This window comes from Octodon degus, unplaced genomic scaffold (assembly GCF_000260255.1).
Source record: "Octodon degus isolate 3935 unplaced genomic scaffold, OctDeg1.0 scaffold00225, whole genome shotgun sequence".
NCBI classification, from domain to species: Eukaryota; Metazoa; Chordata; class Mammalia; order Rodentia; family Octodontidae; genus Octodon; species Octodon degus.
Genome location: NW_004524801.1, coordinates 1,654,819 through 1,668,086, shown reverse-complemented (window position 1 = coordinate 1,668,086; position 13,268 = coordinate 1,654,819). Strand labels below are relative to the sequence as shown.

The 13,268-nt window shown below is 38.4% G+C and overlaps 1 protein-coding gene across 4 annotated transcripts in view; it reads right to left on the bottom strand.

Moving 5' to 3' along the window:
- Synj1 (synaptojanin 1) overlaps nucleotides 1-13,268 on the bottom strand; it is an 87,757-nt gene that overhangs the window by 13,602 nt on the left and 60,887 nt on the right. For all 4 annotated transcript variants that reach the window (XM_023705554.1, XM_012517869.2, XM_023705555.1 and 1 more), the window contains exons 17-24: nucleotides 12,966-13,124; nucleotides 11,348-11,504; nucleotides 10,651-10,768; nucleotides 10,339-10,554; nucleotides 6,905-6,983; nucleotides 4,748-4,910; nucleotides 1,721-1,930; nucleotides 1,231-1,374 (exon numbers count right to left, since the gene is read on the bottom strand). In XM_023705554.1, coding sequence (XP_023561322.1) covers nucleotides 1,231-1,374; nucleotides 1,721-1,930; nucleotides 4,748-4,910; nucleotides 6,905-6,983; nucleotides 10,339-10,554; nucleotides 10,651-10,768; nucleotides 11,348-11,504; nucleotides 12,966-13,124 — 1,246 coding nt within the window. The remainder of the gene's footprint in view (nucleotides 1-1,230; nucleotides 1,375-1,720; nucleotides 1,931-4,747; nucleotides 4,911-6,904; nucleotides 6,984-10,338; nucleotides 10,555-10,650; nucleotides 10,769-11,347; nucleotides 11,505-12,965; nucleotides 13,125-13,268) is intronic.

Below are 13,268 nucleotides of genomic sequence, written 5' to 3'. Positions count from 1 at the left end.
ACAGAGAGAGCGCGAGCAAGCACAGTCCATCATGTGGGCCTGAGTTCAATCCCCAGTACCAAACAAAGCAAAAGCAATCCTGTCTTCCTGGAAGATAGCAGCTCTCATTACTTGTATTCACAAATAAAGCTAAGCTCTGACTTTTATTTAAGAGAAATAAAACAGAAGCTTAGGGTTATTTTTAAGTGGGAGTACAAATGTTACTTATCTTGATTTGTATCAAACAAACCTAAAATGTCTTTCAGTTGCAGAGATCAAACTACAAAAGATTAGTGAACCAAGACTCAGACAGGATAACAAATGTAAATGGTTACCTCCAAATTCCTTTCTAGCAGGTGCAGGACTCCTAGCCCCTTATAGTTCACAAGAAAATATGCAGCAGAAAGGAAATGACATTAAATAAAGAATTAAATGTCAAGATTTTCTTTTGTAGTCATGGTAACATATGTTGGAATTAAATGTATCTAGATAGTATAAAAAAGCATGTATTCATAGAAACTGAAGTAACATTATAACCATATTTAAAAAATATATAAAATATATTAAATAATAAGCAGGCTCCTTAGTTCTAATTGTAAAGTTTATAAAACTTAGTAAACTTTAATGATTTTATGAAGTCAGAAATAAGACTTAAAAAGAAAATTAAACCTAGTTTTAGCTAAGAACAGAGTATACACTGAACTCCATCAAATTACCAAAATTAAAATGAACCACTCTTTCTGTGATTTTTTTTTTTTTTTTTTTTGTGGCTCTGGGGATTGAACTCAGGCCCTTGCACTTGCCAGGGATGCGCTTATTCTACTGAGCCATCTCCCTGGGCCCCCTTTTCTTGTGTGTGTGTGTGTGTGTGTGTGTGTGTGTGTGTGTGTGTGTGTGTTTTTAAATGAACCACTCTTGCACACTGGTAAGAAAAGAAGGCAGCTGCAAAAAGCTATCCATTAAATACAGTGTACTTTTCCTGTTAGGCCTATTATGTCCTTTGAGAAAAGGTGAAAAAATAGCAACAATGATAAAACAAACCAATAAAACTAGAAGCTAGTGATACAAAAACATGGAACATTCTAAAATAAGGTGAATAAAAAATAAAATAAAGCGAAAAAGAAATTGGGGGGGCCGGGGAGATGGCTCAGTAGAATAAGCACTTCTTTGGCCTGAGTTCAATCCCCGGTTCTGCCACAAAAAAAAGGAAAGAGAAATTGGGGTCTGGCACAATGGAAACAGTGGGCTCACCTGAAGGTGGTGGTGGTCTCTGTGGGGGTGCAGGGCGCGTGGGAGGGGCAACTGGCCTGGGCGGGGGTGGTCGCTTGGGCTCCAAGGTCTGGGAAGACTCCCTCTGCTGCGGGGGTGCTGCTGGCTGAGAATCAACCGGAGAACCTAAGCAAGTCCAGGAGGGATAAGATCAGGAACCAAGGGGGTGCTGGCAGAAAGCCATGTACTTTACGTACATGTGCAATAAATATTCCATGTTGTTGAATTTTAAAATGTGTTCACTAGTGTAGAAAAATGGCACACACTTTCAGTAGAAGTAGCAGAAGCCATCTATCAGGCCCTGAGGGCTGCTACCTCTATCTGACTCTGTACATGGGCCCGCTCCTGAAAGATGATTTACTGAGTGGCCCTTATGAAGAAGGCATGACCTTGGTTTAAGTCACCTGCAGTCTGCTGCCCAGTAGACAGAAAGAGAAAGAAAAGCCCAAATACTTTCAAGTACAATACACACTCTGTGAACTTGGAGGGCCTGGAGTTCTTGATGGAGTTCGACTTGGTCTGATGGGAAAGGAAGGTATAGGAGCCTCTGCTATTGTAGGTGACTGGCAGGGACTCGTCCGGGGTGAAGAGCTTGGGGAAGTGCCGAGGCCAGAACTTGAGGATGGCTGCAGATGCTGAGGAAGAAGTTCCTCTACTTCAGCACTGTAGTCATCGACATCACCTAAGGAACAGCAAGAATATCATAGATGCCACCATTTCAATTTGCTCAGAGATTCTTCTCTAAGAAGGGCTTTCAGTGGTTCAGATACACAAACTAACACATGGATAAAGCATGTAGTTGTATATAAACAATATGTGTACAACAGAGTTAGTATAAACACTCTTACAGAAAATATAAAGATACCTGTTAACTCAAAACAACCTGATGTTGGGTGGATGAAAAGGGCTTTCACTGACCAAATGCCTGAGCAACTAGAGCATGATAGGGGACTCCTAAGATGACCGCTGTTCCTCTAAGTCCATCTGTGTTCATCTGTGCTCTTAGGAACTGCTCCCTGGCCAGCCCAGGTTGAGTCATATAGCATCAGCTCTTGGATAGCCACATACCCCTTCCCTGGAACCCTTACTCTCCTTCATGCCCACACAGACCTTCATACCTACTGGATGCCACTTCTCACCTAAGGTGTCCTTATTGCCACTATCTTAGTGCTGAAAGTTAGGTTGGTGCCAACTGCACCCTTATTTCTGACTCCAGAAAATTAATCCTCCACCTTTGAAAAATATATCCTATTTCTCTGAAGCTATGCCATCACGACTTTATGCAGCACCCACTACTCTACTTCTTGTAGTAATCTCCAGGCACCATCAAAGACTAAGCAAAAAACAAGACAGTAAGTTGAGTTCTATCCCTTTCTGTGACATGGGCCACATGGACAACTCAGCCCACTGACACTCACATCTGCTCCTAACACCATACCCTCAGAACCACAGCCTCTGAGCCCCAAGTGCAAGCTCTATATCCTGACACCCTGCAGCCCTGCACTTCCCTTCCTCAATCACTTTTTTCTTCTTTTCTTTTCAGCAGGATCCAGGGCTTGACCCATTTCATTATAACCCCCATCCAATTTTGCTCTTGCACCTCACTTTAGATTCTATGGTTCTTTACTCAGCTGTTCCTCTATCTCATGACTCTTCTATCACCCTTGCTTACGAAAACCTCTACTGTGTGTCAATTCCACTGCTTGATCTTTCTGTAACTACACGTGGCCTGCTGAGTGCTGCTGCTAAAGAACCCACATAACCCTTATGATCATAGCTGAGCTCTCAAGGTTGCTTGGCAATTAGACGATCTATCGACTGACTCTTCCCTGCTACCTGTCTCCTCAGCAGCTTTATTCCAAAGGTCTTCAACTCTCCTCAAGCTGCTGATTGCTTCCCTCCTACAGGTAATTTGAATACTTAAACTTCATGGTGAAGTGATGTCTTAAGATGGAGGCACCCTCTTCCCCTCACGCCATCAACAACCTGTCTGCAAGCTGGAATCTAATCAGATGGCACTCAGGTATTTGTGAGTGCAATTAATGGGGTCCCACCCACCCCAGTTCTCAGTGACCTTGCTCTGTTATTCTGCCAATATTTTCTAATATCACAAGCCCTTTCACTTCCAGCAGCTGGGAAAAAATTCACTATGTCAAAGGATACATACACAGAGTTCTCTCATTTATACCATCTTTGGATTTCTGGTCTCCCTGAACCAACTGTCTTCTCCCGTCTCCCTATTCTTAGCCAAGCTCCTTTACAGAGCTGTCTATAGGCACTCTCTCGATTTCATTTTTCACCCACAAAAATTTCAACCACTAGCTTTATCACACCACTGAAATTACTTTGTAAGTATGTGTGTATGGGGTCTTGGGGTCTGAACTCGGCCTCTGCACTGAGCTACATCCTCAGTCTCCCCCTTGTGTTTTGTTTTGCCTCTAATCTTGAGACACAATCTTACTTAGTTACTAAATCACCTGGGCTGGGCTTGAACTTGCAATCCTCCAACCTCAGCTTCCCAGAGTTCTAGAGTAACAGGCAAGTACCACCACACCCAACTGAAATTTCTTATGAAGGTCACCAACAGTTTCCCTTCTTGTTAGTAAATCAGGACAAGTTTCTGTCCTCATTGCTTTGCATCTTTCTGTGTTACCAAATACTATGGGCTTTACCGCTTCCTTCTTATATTTTCTTTCCTTGAATTTTAATCCACAAAATTCTCAGGCTCTTTGACCTTTCTAGGTGTTTCTTTTCATTTTTCTTTTATAGGCAGACTTCTGTCTGTTCTCAAACTCTGTTCTTCCATGTTTGATCCCTGGACTGTTAGGGATCATACTCAATTCAGTCACCCACTTTCTGCATGATCCTATTAAGGTAATAAATGCTCACAGTGTCACTTGCCATCAGAGCTATCTGTGTCAGAGCTCTCTCCTAAGCACTAGATCAGATAGCTATCACCTGATACCTGGACCAAATGACCCCACAGACATTACCAGTCTATCCTACCATGTTCTTCTTCCTGCATTTTTTCTTTACTTATTCTCTCACAAAAAATACTTACATGATCTTCAGAAATACTTACTTGTCTTTCTCCCTTTTGGGCCTACAATTATGTATTTTCATTGACTCTTCTTTTTACCTTTTTAAATTCTATTCTCCCTCAGAATCTCAGCTTAAGTTATAATTCTTCTAGGACACTTTGCCTAGCTCCCCAAACATAAGTAGGCAACTTTTCCAAGAGCTATATAGCATAATGTTCGTTATTGCACTGATGTCCTTCTAATATAATTGCCTGCATGCTTGTGTATAACACTTAATAAGCTATGAGTTCTACTAGGGCAAGAACCATGATTAACAAATTTCCATCAGCTAGCATGTACCCGACACATAAATCCTAGTAAATACTGTATGTGTATGCTAAGATAAATTTGTATACTAAAACTTTACTGATAGGAGGGAAACTTCTGTAGCACTACAAAAGCAAATGTAGTCAACAAACCTTCCATGTCAAAATCTGCTGCAACCTCAGCATCTTCACCAAGCAGGGTAGAGCTTGTCGATGAAGGCAATGTGACACTGATTTTCTCTAAACTCATTTCTTCTTCCAAGTTTCTGATCCAGTCTGGACTTTTTAAAGTGATAGTTATAGTCCGATTCAATAGCTAATTAATAAAACATAAAATTTTAATTCAACATTACATCATACTGTCTACACATACAATTTCTATAGAATTTTGGCAATCTTTTAAGGAATCAGGAGTGAGTACTTATACTATAAAAGCATTGACTTGTGAGTGAGGGGCAGAATGGAAAAGAAGGGAAAAAAATAAAAACAAAGTTAATTACCAAGGAAAACAAAAAACCAATCCAGTGAGAAAAGAGCTGACAGAGAATGTCAAATTGAGAGCTGTTCTTTAGTATTTATTGTCATGGCATAAGGAAAAGCTTAAGAAATCAAAGCTAAAATTACATTTAAAAATCAGTAATTTTCTTTGTTTTTGTCTTTTTGAAATAGGGTCTTTGTATGCAGTTCAGGCTGACCTTGAGCTCACTTAGTAGCCCAGGCTGGTCTCAAACTCACAATGATCCTTCTGCCTCCACCTCCCTAAGTGCTGGGATTACAAGGGTGTACCACTACACCCAGCAAAAAATCAATAATTTTTATGTAGTTAAAATACAACAGTTGTAAGAAAAATATTTGCAACATATATGATATGGAATTATTATCTGTAACATAAAAGGAGCTTCAAAGACTAAACCCCACAGTGGAAAGATGGGCCTGGGTATGTAGCTCAGTGATGGAATAAATGCCCAGCATGTGTAAGGCCTTAGGTTCATAAGCCTACAACAACCCCCCCACACACACACAGAGGCTAAAGACACAAAGAGAAGTACAAGTGACCAATAAACAAAAAGATTGAACTTCTGGCAATCAAAATCTTAAAGCAGGAATGATGTATTCTCATTTTTTTTAGATTGTCAAAGTAAAAAAAAAAAAAAAAAATCCAGCATCAATTAGGATGCTAAAGAAAGGTAGTCGGTTTGAGCCCCACCATGCCGTACAGGTGAGGTGTGTTGAGAAGGTGATTGATACTGGCGTGGTGGCACACACCTGTAATCCCAGTGCTTGGGAGGCTGAAAAACAGAAAGGACCACTACAAGTCTGATCTGTGTAGTGAGGCCCTATAGACCCTGTACTACACACATTAAAAAAAAAATAGGAAAAAAAAAAAAAGGTAGTCCCAGGTATAATTTGGCAAAACTTTTCCAAAGGACAGTAGGGCAAGAAAAATCAAAATATAAAACTCTATGTATGTATCCTTTGACATAGAGAATTTTTTCCCAGCTGCTGTGCTCTGTCTAAGCAAGCGCTTTAGTCTGCTGAGCTATCTAGCCAGCCTGACATAGTGAATTTCTATTTACAATTTTATTATAGGAAATAATAGGATAAGCATGAAAATCTTTTAAGAAGCCAGGAATGAGTACTTATAGTGTAAAAGCCTAGCTTGAGGACAGGCAGAGTAGAAAAGCAGGGGGAAAAAACCCAGAGTAAATTACCAAAGAAAACAAACCAACCAATCCAATGGGAAAAAAGAACTGACAAAGAATGTTTCTGTTGTTGTTGTTGGGGGGACTGAACTCAAGACCTTGTTCTTGCCAGGCAGGCACTTATGCCACTTGAGCTACCTCCCTGGCCCAAGGATGTCAATGAGAGCTGCTCTTTAATTTTACATCTATGTGCCTCAAGGTGATGTGCTTGTCATCTATGGTAATTATTTTATCAAGGCTTGAAAAAGATAACTTAGATTAAGCATGAAATCAACAAAATAAATTCATAGGCATCATGAACAACTTCCTTTCTTGTTTTCTTATAAATAAAGCATTTTCTTCATTCAGTAGAAATCTTTTATATTACATACACAAGCCAGAATATCTATCCTTAATTAAAATTTTAAAACATTTTACATTACAAATAACTGAAATCAAATTAGCAGGTAAACTTTTTTTAGTCCATATTAATGGTTAATATCTCTAGAAAAGCATAAAAGTAACATATGACTCAATAATTTATATAATCTTGCTGCTGTACGCCTATAAAAATAAAATCTTAGACACTTCATTTCAGAATGGTTTAGAATCAACAAATATAACTTACCTCTTTACCATTTAGGCTCAGAACACTCAAGGCAGAGCTTCCTTCCAAAAATGTAACCCACATTTTATCTTCTACAAACCTTTAAGAAAAAGTTTTTAAAATGTAATTAATTCCTTAGAGAATCAGAGAGACACTGAAAATACATAAGGCTGACATGGGGTCAGGAGGCTGTGAGTAAGACCTATTCTTATTAGCTTAGCGAAACAAATTGCTGTGGGGAAAGAGCACCCTCTCCAGGTCACTGGCAGCCTTCCCTCCTTTCCTTTCTCTTCCTGGCCTCTGTGGACACAGGCCCCTGTTAACCAGTAATCACTGACTTCCCTGAAGGATACTCTCTTTTGATTAAAAAGATGGCAGGAAGTTGTCAGTAAAAATGAAAAGAAAATAAACAAAAAAAATCGTAAAATAAAAATAACAGCAACAAAAGAAACCTAAGTCGTCTCAAGGAGCCTTAGCTTGTGGTCTTTGCTCTTAGTCATTAACAGTTTTTACTCTTTTCTTCTCAAATGGTTTTTGCTATGTTCCTAAGTTGATAGTTTTGAAAGAATTCCCCCAAAATGAAAAATAAATAAACAGGACATTAGAGCACATTCTGAAGAGGATGGTCACTGATACCTAATAAGGTTTCTATGCAAAAAAAAAAGAGTAAAACAAAGTTGTCAGTCTTGTTTACAGAAACAATTCTGCAAGTTGAACCACGCCCAACTGTACAGAGAAAATATACAGCACTCTGCATTCTCTCTCTCCTTTCCTGCTTCCAGGATTCAAAAGTACCTATTATGGATATTAAGAGGAATATACACATGTACTTTATCCTTTTGAAATCAAGGGTGTAGTATAATTTTTATAGTGATTCCAAACATGACCAATGTACCTGATTCACAGTTTTTGGCATAAAGTTATGAAATTGCAGGATGCTGCCAGGAACATCTTTATTACCTAAATACCATGAAAGTATCTTTTCCCAGTCTTTGGTAATAGAGGATAACTCCATCCAAAAGTTATAAAATATTTAAGACCACACCATACTTCCCAAATTCAAGACATGTTTGTTCTTTCATAGTGGTACCAAATCATAATCCTATAGCAGCACTTATCTCTTGGTTCTTATGCTGTTATTAAAGTGCCTTACACTCATGTCTAACTTTACCAGGGGATTCCGATTCTCCCATTCATAGATTTACATATAACCTTTTGGAAATTGCATTTTCTTTTTTTTTTTTTTTTAATTTATTTATGTGTGTGTGTGTGTGTGTGTGTGTGGCCAGCTCAGCCCACTAGGGGGCGGGGCTGGCTGGCATGTGGTGCTGGGGGATTGAACCGCGGTCCCTGTGTTTTGCTAAGCTTGTTCTAAGTAGGTGCTTTAGCCCACTGAGCCATCTCACCAGCCCCGGAAATTGCATTTTCTTTTTCCTTTCACTATGCTAAAACCTAGATTTTCTCCTCATGTTAAGTATCTTAGTGCATCTAAATTTGTACATTTTCAGAGAACTTTTATTTAAATATAAAGCAGTATACAGATTTTGGTAACTTCTTAATGATTGCATTATTTTAAACTAAAAGGCAGTAATTCCATCTTACTGCTTGTAGTAATCTCTCCTTGTGTAAATTCACTGTCTGCTTTTTCTTTCCAACCTGGTTATTGTCAAATATAACAAATAGCATAGTCTATGTTTGCAGACACCCTAAAGTTTTATATTAGAGTAATACTTTTTTTTTTTTTTTTTACCAGTAACTCTCCTAATGATGACAAAATTGTAAAGAAAACTTGTGGCTCCAGTTTTGAGCTATGAGAACCCAGTGGGTCAGAAAAATAGACAGGTTGTTTCCATTTTCAATCTTATCCCTTCAACAATTTGGATTCACCCCAGCTCTGCGCAGTATTTTACATTTGCTCTGAAGACATTTATCTGTTACCCTGTTGCCCACTCGCACAGTCCACAAGATGTTGCGGGTGGTTTGGCATTTCTGCTCTTGGCAAAGCTTATCATCATCTGGAAACCTGAGAGATTTCATTATGTACTTCCCAGAACCTCAAAGTTTGAGAAATTATTTTATTTTTTCTTAAAGGTTTAAGGTAGATCATCACCAAAACATATGCAAGAAGTTAAATATAATTTCCTCTCCACTTGCTCTTTTACTCTGTGAAAGTGCCTGAGGTGTCTTGGACATGACATTTACTCTACAGAAACCTCACTATCTTAAATCTGGTCTGCACTGTTTAGAACCTAGGGAAGACACTAGGCTGATCTTCCCAACTGAATTATAAGAGGGAGCCACATCTTCAAGTTCTCCTCTGCTTTACTATGACACCTGCTATAGAGACTTGCCCACCAAAAATATATAAAACATATCTTAAAAGGCAAATAAACAACACAAAAATAATAGTACTTCTCTCCCTATTGATTTCAAATACATACACAGCATTAAGTCTCTCAAGATTGTTCTACATATGGAAGAGAACATTTTTAGAACAAGGAAAAAGGCACTGCTTCTACAAAAGGCAGATGGGCAGAGTAATGAGGAAAACAAGATTGGAGTGCATGACTCCTCACAATTCATCACATTTCTGCTGGTTGAAAATTGAACTTGCTTATTATTTTTTTTTAATTTTATTTATGTGTGTGTGTGTGTGTGTGTGTGTGTGTGTGTGTGGCCAGCTCAGCCCACCAGGGGGCAGGGTTGGCTGGCATGTGGTGCTGGGGGATTGAACCGCGGTCCCTTTGCTTTAGCTAAGCTTGTTTTAAGTAGGTGCTTTAGACCACTGGGCCATCTCACCAGCCCCGAACTTGCTTATAATTAAACATCAAATATCTTATATTGCCAGAGTAAAAGTACTTCCACTTTACTCTTTTCTTTCCTTAAAAAACCAAAATTATCAATTCACAGTTTCATTTTGTTTTAGGCTTTTTTATATATTCCACTGTATAGGAATTTTTGTCTTCAGTTGTTCATTATTGTTTCATTATTCGACTTAAGCTTTCTCAGCAGAGAAATCAGTTATTTATTTATTTTTTGTATTTTAGGGAAGGGTCTACAGGGTGTTCAGGGTCTTACTGCTAGATTGGATTCATAGTGATCCACCTGTTTACAGCCTCCCAAGAGCTGGGATTACAGGCATGTGCCACCTCGCCCAGTCTCAATTGCCGTCTCAGCTCACCCTGGGGGTGGAGCCAGCATGGCAGGCCCAGGGATTGAATCCCTAGCCTCTGTGCCTGCTTGTAGGTGCTTTAATCCGCTGAGCTATTTGGCTGGCCCTGAGAAATCAGTTTTAAAGCCTACCAGCTCTTTGAATAATATGTATAATATGCGTTCCTTTGGTTTGGGAACAGAAATCCCTTATATTATTGAAACACTAAATCAGGTGATTTCTAATATAGAAGCTATTATTTATGAATCATGAGCTACTTTAGGATAAAAAATATTTTGCTTACCTTATGAGTATAACTTCACCAAAATTTGCAAACTGCTGTAGAAGCTCATCAATCAAGGCATCATCAAAAAAATTATTTTCTTGTAAAGAACTTTTGATTGAGACCAATACTGTACCATCTGGTGGACCTTGCACTGCAATCACTTCTTTGTAAATGTTCTGCCTCTCTTCAGCTTCAACTTCAAATATATCTATATCAATCAGGGCAATGACAGGCCTTAAGGCATAAAGAAAGAGAGATGTATTAGAATATTTTTAAAAAGAATGTATTGTAAACTTCAAGTTCCAAGAAAAATATGCAAACTGTTTCAACCTATGGTCAGAAGTCTTCAGCTCAGCTCTTCCATAGTGCAGCAAAGTGCCAGGAGTCCATGTGTAGAGGATCTTGCTTTCATCTTGAAAGCTGGCATTTAGAAGATCTAAGTCTTCAGCTGCAATCAACAAAAAGAGCAAGAGCATGTGAGAAGGAAGGGTGCATGTGGAGCGAAGCTGTATCTCTTTTCTCAGTGTTGGCTGCCTGAGACTGGGATGCTGAAATATGCAACATGCTTTTAACAGGTAGAATACCCAGATACTTCTTCAAATATGCAAATTTTTTGGTCAACAAAATTCTTTACTATTTATTTTTTACTTATTCTTTACTTAGTAAAAATTAAGATGTCATATATCCAAGATTACTTAGAGGCTTATAACCAAATAGTGTCTCATAAATAATTTAACAGGTAAGTGGTAGCTCAAAATACAAGCAAACTACTTTAGTAACTCAAATTAAAAACCAGAGTTAACATTTAATTGAAAACTTCACAAAAAAGTTTCCTTGCTCCTTTTTATGTTACTCAAAGAAAATAGCAAAAAGATACTATTTTAAAAATCTACCTTACATTTGAGTTGTACTGTACTTCAGACAAACCTCTGTTGAGTAAAACTGCTCTCTTCTTCCATAATAATTTTATCATCCCCTTTTCCTCACACAATCCTCATTAATTGACAAATAAAGTTCATTTCCCAACCTGATCTATCAAAAGGCCACTTTCTCCTTCTCCAGAGGACACGGTCAGTCCATGCAGGAGTGCGACACTTCTCACTGGTGTCATAGTCATCCGAGAACAAGTCATATTTATAGGTTGGAGCAAAGGTAACTTTTCCCTCTAGAAATCCTCTAAAAATCTAAAATAAACATAAACAAAGTAAGTTATCTCCAAATGCATAAAAGTTATATTTTCAGACAGTTATTCATTAAATGTCATTATATGTGGGATACTCTTTTTTTCTTAATGTATTTAGTAAGGGTCTATAGGGTCTCACTACACAGCTCGAACTCATAGTGATCTTCCTGTTTTCAGCCTCCCAAGTTCTGGGATTATAGGCGCATGCCACCACACCCAGTTTCAGTTGCCATCTCAGGGGGTGGGGCCAGTACAGTATGTGGGGATCAAACCCTGATCCCTGCACCTAAGCACTGAGCTATCTGGCTGGCCTGTGTGTGGGATACTCTTGAGTTGAAATTTGGATCCAGCTATAAATACTTCCAGCTGAATGAAATAAAGCTTTTAAAAAAACAATTCAAGATATGGCCATTTTCATATCAATTTACTTGTTTCTGCACTTGAACAACTGGTGGTACATGCATGACTGTCCTGGGACAGTTTCATAGGGTAGGAAAGCCAATGGGACAATCATGCATATATAGCTTTGTCATGCATGTGCTATCCAAACTATGAAAATATGATTAAGGGAACTCCTTATCCATGAGCTATGACAGACATCTAGAACCATATAGGATTTTGGCAATCATGTAGCCTAGTATCTTATTCTCAAATGAGCTGAAACCTAAGAAGATTAAGTGGTACCCAGAGTGTTAAGAATTCAAGTCTGATGAACACCCCCACCCCCAGGTTTTTTTTTTTTTTTTTTCTGTATTTTAGGGAAGGGTCTACAGGGTGTTCAGGGTCTCACTACTAGATCGGACTCGTAGTGATCCTCCTGTTTATAGCCTCCCAAGAGCTGGGATTACAGGCATGGCCACCACGCCCAGTCTGCTCTCCCGCACTGCACCAAGTAGCTGACAACCACTTCTATGTCAAATTTATTTTTGAAATAAATACTCATAAAATCTTCTAGTAATAGGTTTAAAAAATAAGTTTCAAAAAGGTAGATGGCATAAGAAATACAATAAAAAAACAGCAACAAAGTATACTGTCCCAGCCAAGATTTTAAAACCAAGTCAGTAGCCTGAAAAACTAAAACTCTAAACTATTACTACTGTCTCCAGAAGACACATCCTTCTATTTGAAAGTGAATCTTACAGATATAACACATTTTTTTCTCATGTAAGTTTCCTTCCCTTCTCACTGTCTCTCTTAGAAAAATTCTTTTTTTTTTAAATAAATCTGAGAGCTTTTTTTTTTTTTTTGGTGGCACCAGGGATTGAACTCAGGCCCTTGAGCTTGCCAGGAAAGCACTTATTCTACTGAGCCATCTCCCTGGGCCCCAGGAAAATTCTTTATCTGTTTATTTATAGATACATACTTAGGCATAAATGCCCTTCAATAATTTTTTTTAAAAGAAGGAAAGACTGTTTTATAATTTAGTCTCCTCGGTGTATACTCTTCTCAGGTATGTGTGTACCTGTCCAGCATTCTTCTGATTGATAAGTTGATCTCCTGCTATAAGGGAATCCCAATTTTGCTGTCTTATGAGCTCTTTAACTTCTTCATTAGGAAGATCGATTCGATAGTTGAAGTCACCACACCAAAACACATAGTCATGAGAAAACAACAGCCTTCCCTGGAAACAATGAGATGGAATTTTAAATTCAAATAATTTTTAAAAACTTTTTTACCTTGTTTCTTGCCTCAGATACATACTTGCCTCCATATTGAGGCCTGTTTCTTTAACACAATAGTAACATGTGAAATATCTATTTAGGTG